Genomic DNA, 23,736 nt, shown 5'->3' on the forward strand with positions numbered 1-23,736 from the left:
GTGTGAGAAAATACATTAATATGTATTCCTCAATTATAAAATTATAATTATTTATTAATTATTAACTTATAGCTATAGTTTACACTAAATGTATACACTTTATATAAGTTCGTATGGTTTTGTTCGCTTCAATCTCCTGACATCCTGCGCGCTGTCCAGTTGTATTGCTTCCACGTTAGTATGATTTAGTAATCTTCTTTCGTGTTTCAAGGCGAAATCCTGCACAACTTCGCAAATCCATTTGATTTCCAGGTCATCGTGCAGTTCTTCGTTGGTTACATAGCGATAGGTATTGGTAATCAATCGAAGAACCTTGTTTTAACAGCATATTTGCATCCCATAGGTCCAAATTGGCTTTATAATTGTATTATAGATCAACCTCTTTGATTTTAGATCAAGTTGACAGTATCTTGCGACTAACCAGTATAGTTGTTTTATTTTGGTTCTAATGTGTTTTGCTTTTTGTCTAACGTGATGTTTCCAATTTAATCTACCATCAAGGTGGATTCCAAGGTATTTAGCTAATTCTGCTTAAGGAATCGGCCATCCATTCAGTGATATAATCAAGTTTTTATTATTTCGCGTCAATGCAAAATTAACGTGGACAGACGTTGGAGCTATTAAGTTAAATTTTCCAATCTTTCGTCCATTTGCAGATTTTGTTGACTGCCACTTGCACTTTTTCTATTGCCCTAAGCAGAGATATATCTTGTGCCACAATAAATGTGTCGTCAGCAAAGGCTCCGAGTAGTGTTTCTATAGAAAATATTTAGTAATAATTTTTATATGTTTCTTATTTTGCAATATTTCGGTTCCATTTTAAGTTAGATTTAATTTTAACCGTATGTTAATAACTGGAAAGTTTTTTAAGAATAACTCTAATCTGAAAATAAGGTAGTTATTTTACGACCAACAACAGGCTATTGTCACTTATTTACCACTGAGTAAGTTACATTAAACATGTCGAAGTCCATCGACGTCACAGATGATGTACGGGGATTGGACAAAATATATTTCTTCAACAAGACGATCTTTCCATACAGGCTGCTACAACTATAAAAATTAATTTAAAATTGATATATGTTAGAATAGTCGATATGTAGTCTGTAATAAAATATGAATTCAATATAGATTCCTCAGTTCAAACAAAGAATAATAAAACAGAGTATTTAAAATTATTAAGAATCAATATTTGTTGCTAACTTGATATGAAATAAACTGATATTGATATAAGGGAAGGTTTTTCGTTGTTTATGATATTTCATCGGTTACTTTATACGCCATAGTTGTGATAAATAAATTGTTGCTCACTTGAAAGAGCCCACGCTCTATTTTTAGCTTCCTTTGCGACATTTTTTAGGAACAACAAAGATATAGAAGTTTGAATTTTTACCGTTTATTTATTGATTATTTCAACAATACGTGGTTATTAAATGAACTAAGGCAAAAACAGAGCAGATCAACTCACACAGACTCAAAATCAAAGAAGTGTAGTGGTTAGTCGGAAGATGCTTGATCTTGATAAAATCAAAGAGATTGGCTTATCCGTCGAGCCTATTTGGGCTTATGCCATTCAACTATGAGGTTACACTAAAGCATAACTAGTAATCCAACTATGACGGAACAAAATTCTCCGATTATTTACCAATGCTTATAGTTGCATAACCAACGATGACCTCGAAATCAAATGGATTCACGAAGTTATCCGAAGATTTCGTCTCAAAATATGAAATAGGGTTACTAAATGTGGCTCATGTACAACGAACCAAACCATATGAATTGTATAATTTATAGTGTTTAAGTGTTTACTCTTAATTTTAGCTTAAGTTCTCTAATTTATAATTTTAATTTGGAAAAATACACTCGTTTTGCTTATGCATTGATCCGAGTACAATAAAACAGTAGTAACACATTAGTTTTAAAAATTAAGATTGTTAAATATGTAATAAAAATGAAGTAAGAATTACTCTGCAGCTGGTCTCCTAAATTCTGTAACATTTTAACAACTTTGAATGTTGGAAAACCGATATACTAGTATATCTGTGAGTATATACAATTTACCAAGAAAGCAATTTTTGATAAAAAACCATTTTTTCAGTACATAGTATGGGGTGGCCCTTTGAAGATGCATATTAAAACTATAAAAACAAATAAAGTTTTACTTACATGTAACTTAATTGTTGTCTTCACTACATAGTATAAAACAAAGTCGCCTTTTCTGTCCCTATATCCCTATGTGCGCTTAAATCTTTAAAACTACGCAACGGATTTTGATGCGGTTTTTTTCAATAGATAGAGTGATTCAAGAGGAAGGTTTATATGTATAATACATGCATAATATACTAAGGCAATATTGCTAATTTTAGAGGTTTCTAACGTGATGTCGTAAATTAACCTATTTTTTTAGGCTTATTTAGCAATTAGCAAAAACGCTGCCTAACCCTACGAGTTAGATCAAATTAGTGTACTACAGTATTGTACACCATAAAAAGGTCTACAAAAAAGTCCGCGATGGTATATGTTTATCTTTTAGGGATAACCCACATTAACCATTTTTATTGTTTACTTTTTACGTGAGAAAATGGCTTATTTACGAAGCTATTTTAAGCAATACGGCATTAATCCTTATCGAATTAAGTACCTTAAATACAGTGTGCAATTAATATAGATCAATATGGTTCCTTACAGCATGTAAATTAAACAAATATTTTCGGAGATATTACAAATTTAAAATTTGCGTTTAAAAATGTGTAATGTAATAAAAATTGTATGAATTTAGATATTCCAAAGATAGCAGGAAATCTTCATAGTAAGTATAGGGGAAGAGGAATTGTTTTACTCCAAATTTAATGCGTGCAGGCCAAGGGCAGTAATGAATGAACCAAAAATACTGGATCGATTTTAATCATGTTTTCATTGAGTGACATAGGCATATATATTTTATGCCCGTGCAAAGTCGGAGCGGGCCGCTATGTTTTTATACACAACGTTCATATTTTTTCTGTAGTGTATTTAATTTAGTATCAGCATTGCACCCGTGCGAAGCCGGGGCGGGTCGCTAGTATATTATAAAATATTTTAATTTCCTAATATTTGTTCCAGGGTTTCTTAGTTTTCCATTCCTTCGGTGGTGGAACCGGATCCGGATTCACCAGCTTGTTGATGGAACGATTAAGCGTCGACTATGGAAAGAAATCTAAATTGGAATTCTCTATCTACCCAGCACCACAAGTAAGTCCTCACATACATCGGCTAGTTTTTAAATTACGTAAGTAACGTATTTGAGGAAAACATTCATTTTATATTTGGAGAGTTAAATTACAATTTTCATTTTAGACATCCACGTAATTAAATGAAGTAAAATTAACGAAAGGCTGTTAAGACGTCTTTGAAATAAAAGTTGTAAATTTAATTATTCGGAGACTATAGAGCTGGTAATATGAGCTGGGATCAATAAGCCACTAACCTAATTAATAAAATAATAACTTTTAATAAAAATTCAAATTATTTGACAAGATATTTCCCCTCAAGGGTGATATCTTATTTAATTATTACTTTTAATTGTAATTACAATTATTTGAATGGATATTTAATTTAAATAATTACGCATACTCAGAGAGAAGAGTATTCAATTAGGTTATTTTTATATTTTTGGTTGTTTTTAGGTATCCACAGCTGTTGTCGAGCCATACAACTCTATTTTGACCACCCACACTACCCTGGAACATTCTGATTGCGCCTTTATGGTAGACAACGAAGCCATTTACGATATCTGCAGAAGAAATCTGGACATTGAGAGACCAACGTATACCAACTTGAACAGACTTATTGGACAGGTAAGTTATTGTTTGCAAAAACGATGATTGATGAAGTGAAAGGAAAACTCATTAACGATTTACCTACAAATCAATTTCATTGAGTAGTTTTACGTTAAATTAACCACATTGATGATTCATGGTGGACTGAAAATCGTTGTTAAAACACCCATACAAAACACTGATGTGTGTAGGCGCCGACTGTAATTTTTCGCAGTGACAATCTAAAAAAACGTCTGCACACAATGCAAGCAACAGTTAATGACTTCTTTGTCTTTTAAATTATTTTTACGGAAATAATCACAGTTTACGTTTTCATTATAATGTTCATAAACGCCCATATATAATTGGATATTAATTACTCTATTTCATGGACGGAATAATCGTTGGATTATATAATGATGACAATTTCTTCCATATTTAGAAATTCAATAAAAACTTTTTTATCGTTTATTTAATTCTTACCAGTTTCTTTGTTGTTAAACTAATTATATCTTCCAAAATATAATCAAAAGAATTTAAGAAATTCTAAAAGAATAATAGTATAGACAAAAATATTATTGTTCTTTGAATTGTGTATTTTATATAACCACTAAGACAGGTTAAGAAATTATTTAAGTTATCGTCATGTTAACGTTAAAATTTCTAACTAGGAACAGAAACTTCCATAAGTGTTTCCACTATTTTAGGATATTGCTGTCTATATGAAATATAATTTTAATGTTCTATACGAGATTATAAAAGCCTCAATTGATTAAACTATTAACCAAATGAAAATATTTGCTGTCAAAGGAAATATTATTAATGTCTATTACACGTATATGTATAGAAATACGCTTTAATAAAAATAATAAAAAATAAAAGCTTTTCAATTTGCGCGTAACCACATTGAAATATATGTTGACTTGATAGATTATTATTAATTATATAAATAGAGAAATGCAGAATTTGATTAATTTGAAACAGTGATGGGTCATTTTTTACATCGAAATGACTTCAAATTCATTTTAGATCATTATGGATTTTTAATCCAGCTGAAAATATATGATTATGATATTATTACAGAAAATATTAAGCAGATCTTATATGATACTAAGAGAATATGGAATGATAATGAACAAAAACATACCGAAAGGCATGGTGATGTTATAGTCAGAAGTTATAAATATCAAAATTGATGATATATAAATAGAACAAGTAAATGAATTTAATTATCTGGGTATATAAATCGAAAGTAATGGAAAGCAAGCGATTGAAAAATCATGAATTCGTTCTTTACTATAAATAACAAATTCATTATTAGAACGGAATCAAACAACACTAAAATGGAAGTTTTCAGGGTAATATACAGAGTCGGACTTTCGATTGATAGGTATTTGTTAAAATGATAACTGACTAAAATCATAAATGTCAACGTAGTAACAAAGATGGACAGGATCAGGGTTACAGAAATATAACAAGACCTCAGTATTAGTTTAGTGAAATAATATATCGAAAGAGAGATACTTCTGAAGAAGGACAACTGAAGAAAACAGAGCAGAGACAGAACAAATAGAAGGAATGTATCACGGAGCAACAGACGTACTTTATCATGTTTCTGCTTTAACAACATCTGGTTTAGAGTGATATATTTTTTCTCAATTTAAATCATTAGTTCCTCATCTTCGATGATTCAGATGATGAGGGTATCGAAATTACCTCTTGTTAAACTTTGAAACCAATGTATACACGATCTCTTCTCCTTTATGTAAACTTTCTTTGATAGTATAGAGTGGGGTAAAAGTTTGATTGCGCGCCATCTTGGTCGATATTTAGCTCAGTTTTGCTTTAACCATTATGTTGTGTAGATGCCAAATTTTATTATGGCTAAATATATTACCCAAACTATGCAACATCTTAAAGACAATAGTCGTCACGAAATTGAAGAAATTCAGGGTCAGATGTTGCAGGATATCATGAAAAATGCCTTTAAAACAGCCGAAAGTTGCATGGCGAATCGCGGTCACCATTTAGTTGATATAACTTTTCAATCATGACGAAAAAAAATGTAAAGACCAAATAAACTTTTTATGAAAACCAAACTTACTTATCTTTTCTTTGAGCAAGGTTATAGTCAATTAAAATGGTAGCGGGACTTGTAGTAGTCTACTTCTAATATAAGTCTTTTCAATGGGACCTTACAGCAATTAATAGACACACTTTAGAAAGCCGAGAATACAACAAATATATTTAGGTATAAATATGCTTAAAATTTTGACATGTTTTCGATCCGCTAAAATTAATTCACAACCCTAGTGGGCCTCAATTTTCGTAAATTTTATGAATCATACAATATTTATATATGAAAACCATAAATTAACGATCTATCAACCCAAATATTTTAATAGTATGTCATAAAATACTTGCGCTAATAAAAATACATTGTTTTACGCAAACAACGTTATGACCCTTAAAATCGACCACCGACTAACATAAAAATAAAACCATATCGTTTTTGCAGATTGTCTCCTCTATTACCGCTTCCCTACGTTTCGATGGAGCCCTGAACGTCGATCTGACCGAATTCCAAACGAACTTGGTACCATATCCCCGTATCCATTTCCCTCTGGCCACTTACGCCCCGGTCATCTCGGCCGAGAAAGCGTATCACGAACAACTGACAGTCGCCGAAATCACCAATGCGTGCTTCGAGCCGGCGAACCAGATGGTTAAATGCGACCCAAGACACGGCAAATATATGGCCTGTTGTATGTTGTACAGGTAAATATGATTCCAACAGATATCATGGTAATAAAAATACTGGCTTCTTGGAGCAATAACAAGATTAATATCAGTATTTACTTATACGCTAAAGAACTGTGTGAAGACAAAATTATAATAATGGTGATTACATGGTAAAATGCCTGTGGACTATGGGTATAGTTGATGTTAAAACTTCTGTTGTAATTCTTTGAGAAGATATGTTCAGATATTTATTATGGTATTTTTCAAGTGTAATAAAAAAAAACAATAGTTTTACTGTACATTTAAACAAGATATTTATTAATATTTAGAGAATACATAAAAAAAATGAACAAAATTAAAAATCCAAAAAATTACAGGCTGACGAAAGATGAAAGGCAATCTTCTCGGTAATCTAAAACCAGAAAAAAGAATCTAGATAAATGTTATCGTTCAAAAGTGAAGCAAAGTATTTTTAGCCAAACTGTGGCTGATCAAAAAAGAGAGGCATTTTTTTACCATACTTTGGTATTGGCAAATTGAGAGAAAAACATGGTTGAAAAAAAAGAAAGAAAGAAATTTTTTTTTGAGTTTCTTTTTTACTAGTGTTGGGAACTATAGACTGAAAACAGTCGAAACAGTCGATTGTCAAAAAAATAGTGACTGAAAATAATAATTGTTCAATTTTTCAACTTTTATCCCATGAGGCGATTTCTTCGATCGTTAATTATTCGACCAGATTTTGAAGAAACTCATTCTGAGGGGACTAATGTTGCGGGTATAGATGAATATTTTGTACGTGTAACTGGGTTTTCTAAACGCCCAATAAATGGCATTTCCAAATACTGCTTAATCTGTAAAGTTGGTGCAGTACATGGAATAATTACTTCTTTTATGCTAGCCATTTTTTTATCAAAATATCTCCAGATGTCAATACATACTTGCTCAGTAGTTGTGTCTTTAATTTCGAGTTGGGGAACTATATTTGTATTTTTTTAAGTTAGAATGGAAGATACCTCTTTTGTGCTAACTGTTTGTATCGCTTCAGCATTATTTGCAATACCAAATCCTGCTTTTTTAAATCTAGGATCTGAAAATGTGGATTTCTCGCATATCGTGTTCATGTCTAAAATTGCCAGTCTTTTATTGATAACATCTAATAGACAATTTTATAAATTTTTTCCCCAATCAGTTGTTAAAATTCTAGATTTAATAGAATGTGCAGTCCTCTTATTAATGGTATAATTAAAGACGTCGTTGGAATATCTTTCACCAGATCGGTGGTCGTTATTTCAATGGGCTTTAAAAGTTGAACACATTCTGCTAAGATAGTCCATTCGTCAACAAATAAAAATTGTGGTGCTCTTCTTAATAGCGATCAAAATAAATTGTTGAATATTAAAGTAGAGTTTTCCTATCAGAAAATGTATTTATTACAAATATTTAATATACTTTATTCGATCGAAAATAGCGACTGAAACAGTCGATAGTAAAAAGTAGTCAATTACTAAACAGTCGATAGTCGATTTCAGTCGATTGTTCCCAACTCTACTTTTAACCAACTAGGGTTTATCTGGACTGAACTTATTGTTTAACGAATAGCGAAGGAAAATAATATAGGAGGAAGAGGTAAAAGGAGACAATTAGCTCAAGAATGCGAAAGTGCATTTATAAATAGTGTAAAAATAAAAGAGACCCAAGGATTGAAAAAATTATAGAAGATAAATTAGATATGCTCATTGCCACTATTGAAAAGTTTAACGAGAAAGTACAGCAAAAGTTGAAGCAAATAAGAAAGCAGAAGATTCCTTCTATAGAGATAGAGAACAATAATAATAATTGATAGTATGAATAGAGAAAAAACAACATACAATGTGGGTGCTCAGAAATTGAATAAAAAAGAAATGTAGGATGAATGATAAACGAGATTTAATGGAACATAAATTGGACATAGAGGTATTACTAAAAAGTGAGAGGACATTGGTAGAGAAAACATAACTAATAATATTAGAAAATAAAAGCAAAAAAAAAATAATGAAAAATAACAATAAACTGGCAAAATTTAGGGACAAAATGTATATTAATGAGGATATGTGATAACTTGCAGTAATGAAATACCTCACAAGAGTCAGAGAGTTGTCGGCTTGGTTGACACAGTGGTAAAGGCAACAAGACGGTCTTCCTACTGTTGAGATAGTGGCAGGTTCGAATCCTGCCGAGACATGACCGTAAATTTATATTTGCGATTATTTAATATTTGTGATTGTCCTAAGCATGAGTGCAAAATCCGAAGCTGGGTAAGACCGGATGTTTTTTGGGATGATTCCTAAGTTGGTCACTCGCCGGTCGGTAGGCTTAATACCAAGGACCGTGGTTCGGAGCCCACGTTAAACTGCAGGTCCAGTCCAGATAAATCCTCGTTGGCAAAAAGGATACTTTAAAATATATATATTTAAAAAAAGAGTCAGAAATATAATAAAAGGGGGCAATAAGACAATAGCAAATAAATATATAAGAAAATATCTCAGTATTGAATCAGTGGCACAAGAGTACATGGAAAATAATGAACATAGAAGGACAGAGGAAGTTAAGAGAAACTAAGACAGAACAAAGACGAGATAAAACAGAGAGTGACCTAAGAAAACGTGGGATTAATATATCAGATGAATACTTCAGAAGAGAAAAAATACCCTGCCGCAACAAGGAGCCACAGAGCCAACATACCTACGATACTAAGTGGTGTACAAAAGGTTTTTTTAATTATATATATAATTTTTCTGGTTGAAAATAATTAGACCATTAATTAGTCATTAGTTAATTAGTTAGCCATTATTAGTGTCACACTATGATATCCAATTTTTTTTAGAATGGTATTTTTATCAACCGAAGAAATAATAACTGTCTTATAAATGATGGTTTATTTTCTCCAGGAAAACTATAACTATTTTTTGTTTCTGGATCTTAATACACGAGATAATTTTATTTTCTATTTTCTTTCAGAGGTGACGTTGTACCAAAAGATGTAAACGCTGCTATCGCCACAATCAAAACGAAACGTACCATCCAGTTCGTGGACTGGTGTCCCACCGGTTTCAAAGTCGGTATCAACTATCAACCCCCCACAGTTGTTCCCGGTAAGTCAACAGTAATGTTGTAATAAGTACATAATCAGAGCTATAACGTAATATTTAACGAACAGGCGGTGATCTGGCTAAAGTTCAACGCGCTGTATGCATGTTGTCCAACACCACCGCCATCGCTGAAGCTTGGGCCAGGCTGGATCACAAATTCGATCTTATGTATGCCAAACGTGCTTTCGTTCACTGGTATGTCGGTGAAGGTATGGAAGAAGGTGAATTCTCAGAAGCTCGTGAGGATTTGGCGGCTTTAGAGAAAGATTATGAAGAAGTAAGTATTACATTTCTCATATATACGAAGATCAAGTAACAATTATTGAAAAGAGGACGTCTAGTGAACTATACAAATCGCCTGGTCTTATCTCTGTCCATATTTGTGTACTTTGTAAAATGTTTTGAAAATTATTAATAAACAAGCGTTGACCTGTGTTTCTTTACACTATGCAACATGGCAGAAAAATAAACTCAGATTATTGTACTAAATTGTTGGACCAATTTGATGAAAAAATTGGAGAAAAAAGCACGATTTACGAAAAAAATAGGAAGTTTTTCGGCTGATTTAGTATCCCCTGACCTCTGGTTTTGTCTTATCTCTGTCCATGTCTATATAGTTTCTAAAGTGATATTGATAATTATTGATGAACAAGCTCTGACCTCTGGTCGTTTTCGCTATGATTCTTATTACATTCAAATTGACAGAACAATACACTTTGATTATTGCACTACATTTGCGAACCAATTTGATGAAAAATTCGCGCGATTTAACGAACTTATTCAGCAGATTTAATTTCTTCTGACCTTTGGTCTGGTCTCTCTGTCCTTGTATATATAGTATGTAAAATGGTATTATCAATAAAAAGAGATTGTTATAATTTACCAAGTTTGCAACTCTGTTATAGTCAAAAAAGTAACTGGCCATCCCATAACCACTAATAATTCTAGAAATATTCCTAAAATTGAATGCGATGATGGAGGGTAATATTCTAAACCAAATTGTTTGGTTCTGGCATGTATTCTTATCATCATATCATCTAGTGTTATCATTAAAAATTGGTGCATATATTAATTAAACTATTTCGATCATTTTCTGCTTTTTCTAACTTCATCATCTGAGATATTTTTAAACGCTTGAATATGTTAAAATTACCCAACAGAGTTTAGATATATTAAATTCTGAAGACCATTTTTTCTGATTTCCTGTGTGTTACTCTGTAGCTGTACTGTTTTCAAGTTGTTGCGATTTAATAAGCTTATTTGATGTTTTAGTGCAAAATCTAGGATAATTTCGAAGAACTTTCTTTTGAAAGTATTGGATTACTAGTTATAAGTCCACTTATAAGTCCCAATAGGTTTTATAATTAACCAATGAATCAATTTCCTTGATTTTAGATCAATTTTGGAGTGTACTAACCAGTACAGTTCTTTGGTTTTGTGTGTAGTCCACTCTGCTTCTTGTATAACGTAATGTTTCCAATTTAAATTACCATCACGATGGATGCCGAGGTATTTCCCTGATTTTTCTTAACGAATCGAGCATCCACCAAGTGATATAACTAGGTTTTTGTTATTTCTCCACAACCCAAAATTGAAATGGATAGATTTAGAGCTATAAAACTTTATCTTCTAGTCTCCAGTCCATTTGTCAATCTTATTGACTGTCTCTTATATCCATTATACAACTCTACGCAGAGATATGTGTTTTGTCCTAATAAATGTATCGCCAGCAAATGTTTCAAGGGCTGTTTCTTTTGTTATTGAGATCTCAGCAATGTAGAACAGATACAAGAATGGTCCCAAAATGCTACCCTGCGGAATTTTATCAATCCATGCTATGATTTTGCGACCCTATATATTTGAATTTGGTTGCGAAAACTGTTACAGAAATAATAATGAACCTATTTGTAATAGCCTCCCTTCGGATGTGTTCTAAGTCATTCAAACATCTTTAAACTATTGCAGGTTTCTTAGCCATTAATGCTGCGATTGTATCCAATAATGTTTGAAGTTTATGATATCTGATCTGGATTAAGCTTCTAAAATCAGACTCTGGACAGTTGTATAATGCAATTATTTTTCGAAATATTTTTTCGAACTAAAATAAGAGGAGATGGAATATCATCGGTGAACTGATATATAATATATCGTCTTTAGAACTTTTTATAAATAATATATTTACAACAAACAATTTGTTTCAGGTCGCTGTCGATTCAATCGAAGGCGAGGCTGACGAAGGCGAAGAATATTGAACAAGAACTACTACTAAGTGATTTTCTAATTCCCGAACTGCATTTATTAACGATCGTGTTTTGATACTATTTAGATTTTCCGTTATGCTTTGTCTAAAATCCTTCCTAAAACACGGTTTATTTTTAATGATAGCTTGTATTTAATCTTAGGATATTCTCGTTATGTCACATCATTATAATTATCATTACTTAAATGTTTTTTTAATATTGTGTATTTATTTAATTTTCTATATTTATATTTCTATTAACGTATGGACGTTTAGGTAAGGAACTATGCCCAAAGTGCTTTATTAATTTTATAAGTTTATATAACATAATTTTACACGAGTGTCAATATACGTTTGGCAAATTTTATCATTAATATTGTTTTATTTAAATATTCCCCAAAATATATTTCGATTATATTACAATCAGAGCTCTGTGACATACATGACTTGCTTTAATTAAAATTGGCGTTGGGAACTATCGACTGAAAACAGTCGAAACAGTCGATAGTCGAAAAACTAGCGACTGAAAATAATAATTACTATTTTCAGTCAAATGCACGGTTCGACTGCTTTGATCAATTTATAACGTCAGACGAATATGTTCGAACCCTTTTCTGTATCAATTGTGAGAGAGGAAAGGACGGAGATAATTGCTCGGAGAAGTTATATTCCAACGGTTCTATAAGCTATATGGAGATATACATATTCCTTAACGTACTAACTTTAAAAAAGAAAAGGAAAAAATTACTAAATACTATTAACATACAATTATTAATTTCATTTTAAACGAAGTAGAATTACTTTTATATTTGAATGTTCTGTGGATCTGCAAAAAGGAATGGAATTTTTCGATGGAATGGAATAATATCGCACATTTCTTTTTCGTATTTTAATATGTTAATTGCTATTTTCAAATAATATACTCTAATGAATATAGACAATACAATAGAACTTAAACAAGTATAGTATTTATCTAAATAAAAATTAAACATATATCTAATCATAGAAAGAAAACTAATTTATGACATAATTAAAAATGATCGTACAATAATTACTGCAGCTTTTTTAAATGAAGTACATGCATTATTTATTATTGAACGGAAATATTTTTTAACAAAAATCGAAATATTACCTGTTATTGCCATAAAGATAGTCAGAAGTATTTTATTATTTATCATTCACAATTTTATTATTTTTATCCTACTACATTAACAATCTTGAAAAATATCTTTCCAAAATGCTGCTATATTAATATACAATATATTATTTACAAGCAAACTACCAAAAAAATCATAAAGCTATATATATTACATATAAATCTATGTAAGCATAAATTGGGTACATTTTTGGCAAGGTCGCGGCTAGGACGACAGAGCCAGAACGTTAAAAACCAACAATAGTAACTAAAAGTACACGACTGAAACGGTCGATAGTAACCAAATCAGTCGGACCGAAAATAGCGACTGAAAGAGTCGATAGTAAAAAGTTGTCATTTACTAAACAGTCGATAGTCGATTTCAGTCGATAGTTCCCAATACTAATTAAAATACAAATTACAAAATACTATCTCGCATGTATTTAAAATTCGAAATACAAATTACTTTTAAGCGTTAAATATTTAAGTTTGTTATTTGAAGGTTTTTGGTTTTTGTTTAGATCAAGAAATCTTCGTTTTACGTTGCGCATATTTTCTGTTTTACATCAATTATTATGGAGTAATAATATAAAAATTGATAACAATGCGTCAGTGTAGTAAAAGATATAGTGTACCGGGGTAAAAATCTACTACGGAAATTAGACATCGTTTCCCAAAGAATGATCTCACTCCTTTATAATTTTGGCGTGGTTTCGAACATTCAAATGAGGTGATTGTGATGTACAACACAAAGAATGTTCTGGTAGACCAGAAAAGTTTGAATATACGAATCTGTAAGAATTATTGAATGAAGACCCAACCCAAACCCAAAAACACTTTAAACTTTAAACATGGCCCAAGAAACGATTAACAACCATTTACCAGCAATCGAAAAAATTCAAAAGATAGGAAAGCGAGTGCCATATCAATTGAATGACAGACAAATGAAAAGTCGAAACATCATCTGTGAAATGTTGCTTCAAAGATATGATTGTAGTTAATTTATGCATCGAATAGTGGCAGGTGATGAAAAATAGACTTATCTTGAAAATCCTAGGCCCAAAAAATTATAGTGCGAAGCCGGCCGATTGCCTCCATGGCCAAATTGTTTTAGCCACAAGACAATGCTGTATTTTAGGTGGTATCAGAGTGGCGTGGTGTACTACGAACTGTTGAAACCTGATGAAACAGTTAATAGTGATCGTTACCGACAACAAATGATCAATCTGAACCATGATTTTACAGTACGGCGACGCGCCATATCGAAAAGCAAAACTGGTCAAGGAATCGTTGATTGATGGATGGGACATATTGTCGCACCTAGCGTGCTATCCAGACCTTGCCCCGTTAGATTATCAACTATTGGCATCAATGAGACACGTGCTTACAAAGCAGCACTTCGCCAATTTCGAAGAAGTTAGAAAATGACTCAATGAATGCGTTGAGGACAAACAATTTTTTTGCCATCTATAAATTGTCTGAAAGATCGGCAACATCTATAGAATTAAACAGTCAATATTTTGAATAAATAAATGTTTCAATTCTTTTTTGAAAATTTTGTATTTTCTCGAAAAACAAACCGGTAATGACTTTTCAACTAATTTTGATGCCGTTTTTAACCAAAAATTGTTAATATTTAATCGTTTTACAAATGTATTGGCACATTGAAAAAATAAATATGGTTGTATGAGTAATACAACTCATTTTATCATTTGTGTATTATATTACTAAAAAAATAAATATTGAGATTTAAAAAATTAATCAAAATTTTACGCGAAATCTATTCTAAGCTAACATATACTCGATTTATTTCTCTAGTAAAGCACCGACACTGTCAAAATAAACTGTTGGAGTGTCTTTCGCAATTAGGCATATGGTTTTCTATAAATATTATTCTCAGGAGATTAAATAAAAGTAACAATCCTGGTTCCGGAAAAAATAATACACTGAAATAAAAGAGCTAATACGTAAAATAAATTAACGGAAGTTGCAATATAGTAGAGACAAAATAACAATGCAATTTAATAAATGAAAAAATGGCGAATGCGAGGGTTCTGTCAGTTTTATGCGTATGACCGACGTGACTTCTAAAAATGTATTAAATAAGTTATATAGTATTAAATGAGTTTTTTATTTTATTACATTTGATTTGTATTAATTAATTTAACTGTTTTATCTAATAGAAATATTAACCTGTATTAATCCTATATAAGTATTACATAAGATGTATTAATAAAAATCTAATTTAAACGATTTATCGGTAAAACAGCCAATACCATTTCTAGGAATTTAGTTGAATTCTAAGAAACATTGCAGAAAACTATAATATATTTGCAGCCAGTGTTAATTAGTGTATAAAAAAACACTGAATGTTATCAGTTATTTCTTAGAAAAATGCGTCATTTTATTAATAATCCACGGTTGTGTATCGGAAAAGGAGTGTTTATTTGTTAATGAATTATATAGTCTGTTGTTTATATTAAAGAATACAGTTTATTATTTTTACAATATTTTATATATACCACATATCTATCAACAGAGTATATAATAAAGTGATATTTTACACAATTACAATAATTAGTCCTACCTGCCCTAAAAGTATTAGAAATAACAGTAATAAAATATATACACTAGTATAATTAAAAATTGATATAATAATAAAACGTATAATTTATCAGAAAGTAATATGAAAAAGAAAACAAAAATTTGAGAAGAAAATATTAAACACATTTATTCACATAAATTTTAAAATATTAATATAACAGAATGAAAGAATTCAACAAGATTTTTTTCAGTAACTGCAGGTGGTTATTGAAATGCATTAAGTGTTTGTAATACATGGACTGAAAGGTCCCAGGCGTAACAAAGTAAATGCGTTTTTTTTTTGTTCAAAATTCTCTTCATTCATCAACGTAATTCCTGTCCAGCGATACCAGCGCTGCTCTACGTTTCGATATCAATTTTGTAGAACGATTTATCTTATTCCTCAAAATAGGCCTGTCGCCTCTGATTGCTGTTCACTCAGATGGCGATCTTTTTGATTCCGAAGCGAAGTGATGGAACCATGTTTCATATATTGTCACAAATCGACACAAAAATTCCAGTTGGTTACGTTTAAACATGGCTAAATACTGCTCCGAATCATCAACACGTTCTTGTTTTTGGTCAATAGTGAGAAAATGCGGCACCCAATTTGAACACAGCTTTTTCATAGTCAAATGCTCATGCAATTTAAAAGCAATATGTTTTTTTGATATCTTTACGATGTTAGGTAAATCACGCAACTTCACTTTTCGATCATTCAAGACGATTTTTTGCTGATTAAAAGATAAAAAGATGAAGAAGTCTACCAGCCAAGCCATAATGCATAAATCCTAAACAGTGGTAATTATGAGGCGCTATATCTGGTGAGTATGCTGGTTGAAGTACAACTTTTCATTCGAGCTGCAATAACGTGTGAGGGTATGTCATGGAAGAGGATGGCTTTGCATCTCTTGGACTATAGCTTGGGATTGTACTAGATCCACTTTTCATCGCCAGTTACAATACGCCATAGAAAATACTTTTTCTGGCCAGTAACCTATGAAACTACTACGTTGAAATATTTTGAAATGGCATTTTCAGCAATGTTGTGTAGTAGCTATTTTCCTTTCTTTAAAATCTTCAGCATAAATTTTTAAAAGTGTGAGTTTGAGCGTTTTATGATTAGTGTACATTGAATAACTCTGTAATACTAATTGAAAAACTATTACTCCACATAGTGAAATGTCACTGCCATCAAATTTAACAGTTATTTCTACTATATCGATATTTTTCGTAAGACTTACTGATAATAAAGATATTCTACATATCCTAATATTACAAACTGAATCTGAACTCAATAGAATCGTACTTTATGGCATACACTCTGAAAAAATTATTGTCCTATATGTAAACAAAGCGAAATCAAGTTCCCCCAAGATATCTGAGCCCTCCCGCGAATCCAACATATTAAACAAAACTTCATTTCGAGGCCCAGTTCTCCACATAACAAAATGCTAGATCCAAATTTGACGGAGGGTTAATATTTTTTTCGATCGAAAATTGGCATAATTTAGAAAGGGATATTGTATTATAAAATTTATATAATTCAAAGAATTTAATTCAGACAAGATATTAGATTTGGTAGGAAAACAAACAAAAAACAACACAATAATGTAACAAATACATGGCAGTGCAAAAAGAAATTAATTTTTGTAAATATGTATATATATTTACATATATATATATGTATATATAAACATTTTAAAGTTTTTTTCTCCTAATTTACAAATATATATATATATATATATATATATATATATATATATATATATATATATATATATATATATATATATACCAACTTAGAAATCATCCCAGAATGTATCCGGTCTTACCCAGCCTGGTTACTGGCGTGACTGGGATCATTTTCTTTGTCGGATTTTGTACTCTGGCCTAAGAACAATCACAAATTTTAAACAACAATAAACAAAAATTTACGACCATACACGACCATGCCCCATATATTCGATTATTTAACCAAAAGTTATTGCTCTTTGAAAATGGAAGATCCATTTTGTATGTTGGCTATAATGATGGGTGTTTAGGTAAAGGCGTTAGTGTGATTTGTTCGTTTTCTCTCCAGAATGTTAAAGATGAACCTTACCCTAAGTTTTCCTTGAAATGAATTCCATTTCTTGCTAAATATATCTAACAATAATAATTGTGTAACATTGTCGATTTGCTGACATATATTCGAAGGGTCACCCTGTGGAAAGCGTTTCTGCTCTTGTGATCCTTAAAATTTTGAAGCCAGAAATTTTTGAAGCCTCGCTCATATTCATGTATTGCTCTGAACATCTGGACACAAGTTCTGGGCTACTCTGTATTATATACGCGAAGAAATGAAGAAACAATAATTATGGCATAAACAAAGTTATATTTTATACTAGGCATGCCAAAAAAATATCGATACATCGATATTTATTGGTCCGACATTTTTTTCAATGAAGTATCGATAGTTGTAAATGAGAGTATCGAACTTTTAGCTGCAAAGTAAAATATCGATACATCGATATTTATTGGTCCGACATTTCTTTCAATGAAGTATCGATAGTTGTAAATGAGAGTATCGAACTTTTACCTGCAAAGTAAAATATCGATACATCGATATTTATTGGTCCGGCATTTCTTTCAATGAAGTATCGATAGTTGTAAATGAGAGTATCGAACTTTTACCTGCAAAGTAAAATATCGATACATCGATATTTATTGGTCCGACATTTCTTTCAATGAACTATCGATAGTTGTAAATGAGAGTATCGAACTTTTAGCTGCGAAGTAAAATATCGATATTAAAAACTTAGTGTTTTCAAAGAGTGTCGAAGTTTTTTTTTTGGAAATTGTCCACTCCCGATTGTCAAGTAAACTTTACGTGGAAAAGTAATAATAGAGCGGAAAATGTTCGATACGGATATCGAGTTTTGTTTTCAGGTTGCTCCCCCCGGACATCAAGTAAATTTTGCATGGTTTGTTGGTATCTTTTATTCGTCGATATATTAAAAAATAATAGAAATCCATCGATTTCTATAATGAATCGATATTTTTAAAAAATCCGACCAACATCCCTACTATATACGTCTGAAAATATCCTGGCCAGTTGTCAGATCTCTTTGTCCTCGATACGATTCGAGGATCACATAAATGTATAGCGACGATTTAAATTAAGGACATTGCCAAATTAAAATTAAATTTTTTATGGAAGTTGCGTCAGCGATCTCAACTTTAACCAGATCAGATTTGAACCACAACCAGTATTATCGGTTATTTAAGCGATTCCGTAGTCCTGTGACCTTTAGCGAACTTTTATTATCGAACAACTTGGTTTAATAGTAATAATAACAATAACGTATATATGTATATGTTTTAGGGATCAATTATGCTCTTAAACTTAACTCAACAATATCTGTTAAACGACAAATGATTATCGTTTGATATATTAGGCCTATAAATTAGTTTTAAGGGTTTTTTTCATTTTAAGCCATATTGTGAAAAATCGGTACAATTTATTTTATTCAAAATATTTTTAACAAAAAAAAATGAGCTCAATCCAAAACATAAATAAGTATCTCACTAAAAATTAAAAAATAATCAAAGTTAGAATTTTAGCACGAAATTAAAAAAAAATGTACATAATAATAATTTTAATTAACAAAAAATGTTTTTAGCACGAAATTTTAAGAATTTTACCATAAAATTAAAAAAAAATTTACTTAATAATAGTTTTTATTATACGTACACGTCTTTTATGTTCTACTATATACACACTTTAGCTTAATACCTAACTAAACCTATTTTTCTATTTACAATATTATTTTAACTACTATCAACTGATGAAGTCGGTGGCGAACCCAAACAGTTATATTAATTTAGATTTGTTTTGTTGGTAATTTATTTTTAATAAAAAAAATTGTTTTTAGCACGAAATTTTAAGAATATTAGCAAAAATTAAAAAAAAATGTACATAATAATAGTTTTTATTATACGTACACGTATTTTATGTTCTACTATATACACACACTTTAGCTTAATACCTAACTAAACCTATTTTTCTATTTACTATATTATTTGAACTACTATCAACTGATGACTTTGAACTCGGTGGCGAACCCAAACAGTTATATTAATTTAGATTTGTTTTGTTGGTAATTTAATTTTAATTAAAAAAATGTTTTTAGCACGAAGTCGGTGGCGAACCCAAACAGTTAAACTAATTTAGAGTTGTTTTGTTGGTATTTTAATTTTAATTTTGAAAAAGTTTTTAGCAGGATATTTTAAGAATATTAGCACAAATTCAAAAAAATACATAATAATAGTTTTTATTATACGTACACGTCTCTTATGTTCTACTATATACACACAATCTAGCTTAATAAATACCTAAACCTATTTTGTTATTCACAATATTATTTTAACTACTACCAACTGATGAAGTCGGTGCCGAACCCAAACAGTTATATTAATTTAGATTTATTTTGTTGGTAATTTATTTTTTTGTATATGTCACCAAATTATATTATTGTTTTTGTATTTTTGTGCTCGGCAGCGATTTCATACTGCTTAATTTGTAAAGTTGTTGTAGTATCTGCTGTAATTTTGTCTTTCATTCTAGCTAGTTTTTTTTATCAAAATATCTTCAGATGTAATACATTCTTCGTTAGTATTTGTGTCTTGAATTTCGAGTTTTAGCACTGTATTTGTATATTTTGAAGTTGTAATTTATATATAAAAACATCTCTTTTGTGATAATTTCTTGTATCGCCTCAGCATTATTTGTAACACAAAATACTGATTTTTTAAATAGATGATCTAAAAGGATTGTCATTTGTTGATGATATCTACTTGCAGATAGCAGAAGTTGAGGATTCTCTTTCAAAATATTCTCGAACCATAGAATGTTTCGCTTGATCATGTACAACCATGCCCCAGCAGGATTTGAACCCGGGGCTATCGAAACAGTAGGGGGACCGTCTATTGCCCTTATCACTGCAGCTTGTTTATTATATATATTTAGTATGAATATTGAATACATTTTATCACCTCTTTACGGTTAATATTTTTTTACGAACTGCTACTGTAAAATCGAAAAGAAAAAGTTAATAAAAAAAAATTACCTTTTATTGCCATAATAACTATCAAAAGTATTTTACTATTTATCATTCTCAATTTTAATTTTTTTAACATTCTAACATTTTTTAACATTAGTACTCTCGAAAAATAGGCCTCCAAAATGCTGCTGTATTAATATACCAAGCAAAATACCAAAAATATCATAAAACAATGTATTACATATAAATCTATGTAAGCCTAATTTGGGTACATTTTTACAGATTCAGAATGTTAAAAATCCGTCGAATCGGACATGATGACATGGACATGGAATGAATGACAGTCTATAGTAAATAGTAACAAAATCAGTCGGACCCAATAGAGCGACTGAAACAATCACTAGAAAAGAGTAGTAAAGACAGCCGAACCGAAAATAGTGACTGAAACAGTCGATAGTAAAAAGTAGTTAACTACTAAACAGTCGATAGTTAAGGTTAAGTCGACGGTTCTCAACGCTATATATAACTTTGGTAGTTAAAAGTGCGAATGGGGCAGAAGATTTGTCAATTTAACTTGAAGTTCAGTATGCTACACCTTGTCAAAAGCTTGAGATAGATCGAGCCAAGCAATATTTTTTTAAAAGTTTTTATTTATTTGTTTAACCAATCAGTGAATTTGCCCTATTGTTGCGTGTTTGTTACGGAAACGAAATTGATACTCCCGAATAACTTTTCTTTGTTCTTGCGATTATTTTGAACCTCTTGATGTATAAAAACTAAACTGAATTTTATTTTAATGAAGTCAATTTATAAACAAAAAATGTCTACATTTTCTATTAAAAACCGCAACAGACGAGAAATGCCAATGAATTATTATAGAAATGAAAATCATGCTATGCCAATGATTTTTCCAATAACAGTTTGAATAATAAATGGAATTTTATTGAACATTAGCGGGACGACGAAACCAACGTAATAAAACGAGGACAGAAAAATCGATCGGTTGACTGTTAAAAGGAACGATCTTGAACATTTTTAAAATTATTTACCGGAACTGCTTCGCACAGCATACGATTCAAGCGATCAAAGTTGCTGTTGTCAGTTTATGGTTCTCGTTCAGCCATCAACGATTGTTTCCTCCTCGCTTTGTAATGTGCTAAATTAGTTGTAAACCGCTGAATCATGGGTAGCACGGCAAGCTTATCGAAATTATGCTCCGAGCGCCTTGAAGCTCTCGGAAAGGATAAAGAAAACAAACCAGAAAGGTAATAATTCTTGTTTATGTTTCCTCTATAAATCGCGTGAAATTCCACAATGAATTTCTTGATAGTCCAATTAAAAAGTAATTAGTCTTATCATCTATGATTAATACAAGAATAAATTTGAGTTTATATATGTTTATTTGTTATTGTTTTTTTTTAATAAAGACACAGATCCTTGAACTTTGATACTGACATTCAGTTTCGATTTTAATATTTTTACGACATAGTATTATTCTTAAAATGTCATTATAATAACTAAATAATAAATAAAATAAATATAATATATTAACATCCAATATTTATTACTTTACAAGTTTTAAATAGAAGCCATCAGAAGCATCATTTCTATTAGCATAAAAAAATCTTATAATAATGACCAATCTTATTTCTGAATAATTATTATTGTTTCAGAAATACATTTTTTGTAAATGTTTTAGCATGAAATTTTAAAAATATTAGCACAAATTTTTAAAAAAAAATGTACATAATAGTCTTCATTATACGTATATGTATTTTATGTTCTACTATATACACACAATCTGGCTTAATACATACCTAAACCTATGTTTTTATTTACAATATTATTTTAACTACTACCAACTGATGAAGTCGGTGGCGATCCCAAACAGTTATATTAATTTAGATTTGTTTTGTTGGTAATTTAATTTTAATAAAAAAAAGTGTTTTAGTACGAAATTTTAAAAATATTAGCACAAATTTTTAAAAAAAATGTACATAATAGTCTTCATTATACGTATACGTATTTTATGTTCTACTATATACACACAATCTAGCTTAATACATACCTAAACCTATTTTTTTATTTACAATATTATTTTAACTACTACCAACTGATGAAGTCGGTGGCGATCCCAAACAGTTATATTAATTTAGATTTGTTTTGTTGGTAATTTAATTTTAATAAAAAAAAGTGTTTTAGCACGAAATTTTAAAAATATTAGCACAAATTTTTAAAAAAATGTACATAATAGTCTTCATTATACGTATACGTATTTTATGTTCTACTATATACACACAATCTGGCTTAATACTTACCTAAACCTATTTTTTTATTTACAATATTATTTTAACTACTACCAACTGATGAAGTCGGTGGCGATCCCAAACAGTTATATTAATTTCGATTTGTTTTGTTGGTAATTTAATTTTAATAAAAAACAGTGTTTTAGCACGAAATTTTAAAAATATTAGCACAAATTAAAAAAAAAATGTACATAATAGTCTTCATTATACGTATACGTATTTTATGTTCTACTATATACACACAATCTAGCTTAATACATAGCTAAACCTATTTTTTTATTTACAATATTATTTTAACTACTACCAATTGATGAAGTCGATGGCGATCCCGAACAGTTATATTAATTTAGATTTGTTTTGTTGGTAATTTAATTTTAATAAAAAAATGTTTTAGCACGAAATTTTAAAAATATTAGCACAAATTTAAAAAAAAATTACAGAATAATAGTCTTCATTATACGTACACTTATTTTATGTTCTACTATATACACACAATCTAGCTTAATACATACCTAAACCTATTTTGTTTTTTAACTACTACCAACTGATGAAGTCGGTACCGAACCCAAACAGCTATATTAATTTAGATTTATTTTGTTGGTAATTAATGTTTTTGTATATGTCACAAAATTATATAATTGTTTTTGTATTTTTGTGCTCGGCACCGATTTCATACTGCTTAATTTGTAAAGTTGTTGTAGTACCTGCTGTAATTATATCTTTCATTCTAGCTAGTTTTTTTTATCAAAATATCTTCAGAT

At 30.3% G+C, this 23,736-nt stretch overlaps 2 protein-coding genes across 2 annotated transcripts in view; both read left to right on the forward strand.

Annotated features, from left to right (window-relative positions):
* Positions 1-12,280, forward strand: part of LOC143191634 (tubulin alpha-3 chain) — a 51,360-nt gene extending 39,080 nt beyond the window's left edge. The window contains exons 4-9 of the mRNA XM_076396932.1: positions 3,103-3,231; positions 3,666-3,836; positions 6,316-6,575; positions 9,537-9,670; positions 9,736-9,944; positions 11,869-12,280. Of these exons, the coding sequence (XP_076253047.1) occupies positions 3,103-3,231; positions 3,666-3,836; positions 6,316-6,575; positions 9,537-9,670; positions 9,736-9,944; positions 11,869-11,919 (954 nt within the window). The 3' untranslated portion in view covers positions 11,920-12,280. The remainder of the gene's footprint in view (positions 1-3,102; positions 3,232-3,665; positions 3,837-6,315; positions 6,576-9,536; positions 9,671-9,735; positions 9,945-11,868) is intronic.
* Positions 12,281-21,714: 9,434 nt separating this feature from the next.
* Men (NADP-dependent malic enzyme) overlaps positions 21,715-23,736 on the forward strand; it is a 52,023-nt gene continuing 50,001 nt past the window's right edge. Inside the window, exon 1 of the mRNA XM_076396883.1 lies at positions 21,715-21,934. Within this exon, the coding sequence (XP_076252998.1) occupies positions 21,852-21,934 (83 nt within the window). The 5' untranslated portion in view covers positions 21,715-21,851. The remainder of the gene's footprint in view (positions 21,935-23,736) is intronic.

Source organism: Rhynchophorus ferrugineus, unplaced genomic scaffold (assembly GCF_030347505.1).
Source record: "Rhynchophorus ferrugineus isolate W39M unplaced genomic scaffold, kcgeb_rfMv2 rfM2, whole genome shotgun sequence".
Lineage (NCBI taxonomy): Eukaryota > Metazoa > Arthropoda > Insecta > Coleoptera > Curculionidae > Rhynchophorus > Rhynchophorus ferrugineus.